The 1,536-nt window shown below is 39.1% G+C and overlaps 1 protein-coding gene across 1 annotated transcript in view; it reads right to left on the reverse strand.

The window, feature by feature from the left end:
* The window catches only part of RNF125 (ring finger protein 125), a 31,824-nt gene that overhangs the window by 11,618 nt on the left and 18,670 nt on the right, over positions 1-1,536 (reverse strand). Inside the window, exon 2 of the mRNA XM_023741193.1 lies at positions 43-221. Within this exon, the coding sequence (XP_023596961.1) occupies positions 43-221 (179 nt within the window). The remainder of the gene's footprint in view (positions 1-42; positions 222-1,536) is intronic.

Here is a 1,536-nt window from a genome sequence, read left to right on the forward strand (position 1 = left end):
GATTAGCTGCATAATAATTTTCCCTGGGCCGAAGCTGGTAACCTTGAGCATACACAGAGTCACATACCAGGGTGTCACACTCGGTGCAATTCCGGTACTCTGACTTCATTCTTTTGGCTACATCAGTTGCTGGAACTCCTTCTGAAGGAAGATATGCCCGGCAATAAGGACAGGTCCACTTATTGTTCTTCAAACTGGTAGCAATACAGGAACGGCAGAATCTACCCGAACAAACCAAGAATACATCACTTTCCTAAAAAGGTACAAAGGAGCCACCACTATGTGTTTGTTTTTATAAATTGTATTTTAATGATATCTTGTACACTATGAGCCGTACTACCAAATTAAAGGTCCACTTGCAACATACACTTCCCAGAGATGATCTTACATTGCCAGTAAGACTGCTTTGGGATCACACATTCTCACCACACGCACTACATGCATTTAAACAAAACTAAGAATACAGACAAAGTGGGGAAAATAGCATTCCTATAAACAGATTTAAAACTACAACTCAAAAGATATCCATTGTGTGCTTCCTTTTCCTTAATTCCATTTTACTTCAAGATTTTTTGGCAAACAGGTCTTTGCTTTGTGGGATTTTGTGTGTTAGATAAGAAAACAGCAACAAGTTGAGGTAAAAATATCAGACACATTATAATTTTTTATAAAATAATTTTATAGCCATCCCCAGATATAGAAAATTAACTAACCATAATTACCGCTGTTAGGAATATTCTTCAAGTCAAATATACTTTCTGGTTTATTTAAAGATGATCATAATAAAATCTTAACACAATCAACACAAGTCACAGAAGATCTCCATCTGTTTATAGGAGTTGTTGAAAGCTAAGTGCACATTGAAGGAAAATGAACTTTTAGATGTTACACAGCTTAGCATAACCTGATTATCTCTTATATTACTCAGCATATAATATCTATATGAGAATATTAATACATGTCAAAAGCTAAGCTTTTTAAAATTTAAATATACTATACATATGTCATGGATTGAATTGTGTCCCCCCAAAATATGTGCCAACTTGGCTAGGCCATGATTCCCAGTATTGTGTGGTTGTCCTCCACTCAGTGATCTGATGTAATTATCCTCCATTTTGTGATGTGTTGTTAATCCTAACATCTATATGTTAATGAGGCAGGATCAGTGTGGGATGTATCTTGAGTCACAGCCTTACAAGAGGGTGTGACTCAAGTCACACCCTTGCTGAGTCACAACTTTTATCTTACAAGAGATAAATGGAGACAGAAGCGAGCAGAAAGGAGAGGGACCTCACTACTACCAAGAACGAGGAGCTGGGAGTGCAGCACATCCTTTGCACCCAGAGTCCCTGCGCTGAGAACCTTCTAGACCCAGGGGAAGATTGATGCCAAGACACATGGAGATCTCAAAGGAACGCTGGGCCCACAGATGTTGAAAGGAGACAAAGACCTTCCTCCAGAGCCGACACAGAGAAAGCCATCCCTTAGAGCTGGCACCATGAATTTGGACTTCTAGCCTCCTAAACTGTGAGAGAC

The sequence above is a fragment of the Trichechus manatus genome, unplaced genomic scaffold, assembly GCF_000243295.1.
Source record: "Trichechus manatus latirostris isolate Lorelei unplaced genomic scaffold, TriManLat1.0 scaffold00175, whole genome shotgun sequence".
Lineage (NCBI taxonomy): Eukaryota > Metazoa > Chordata > Mammalia > Sirenia > Trichechidae > Trichechus > Trichechus manatus.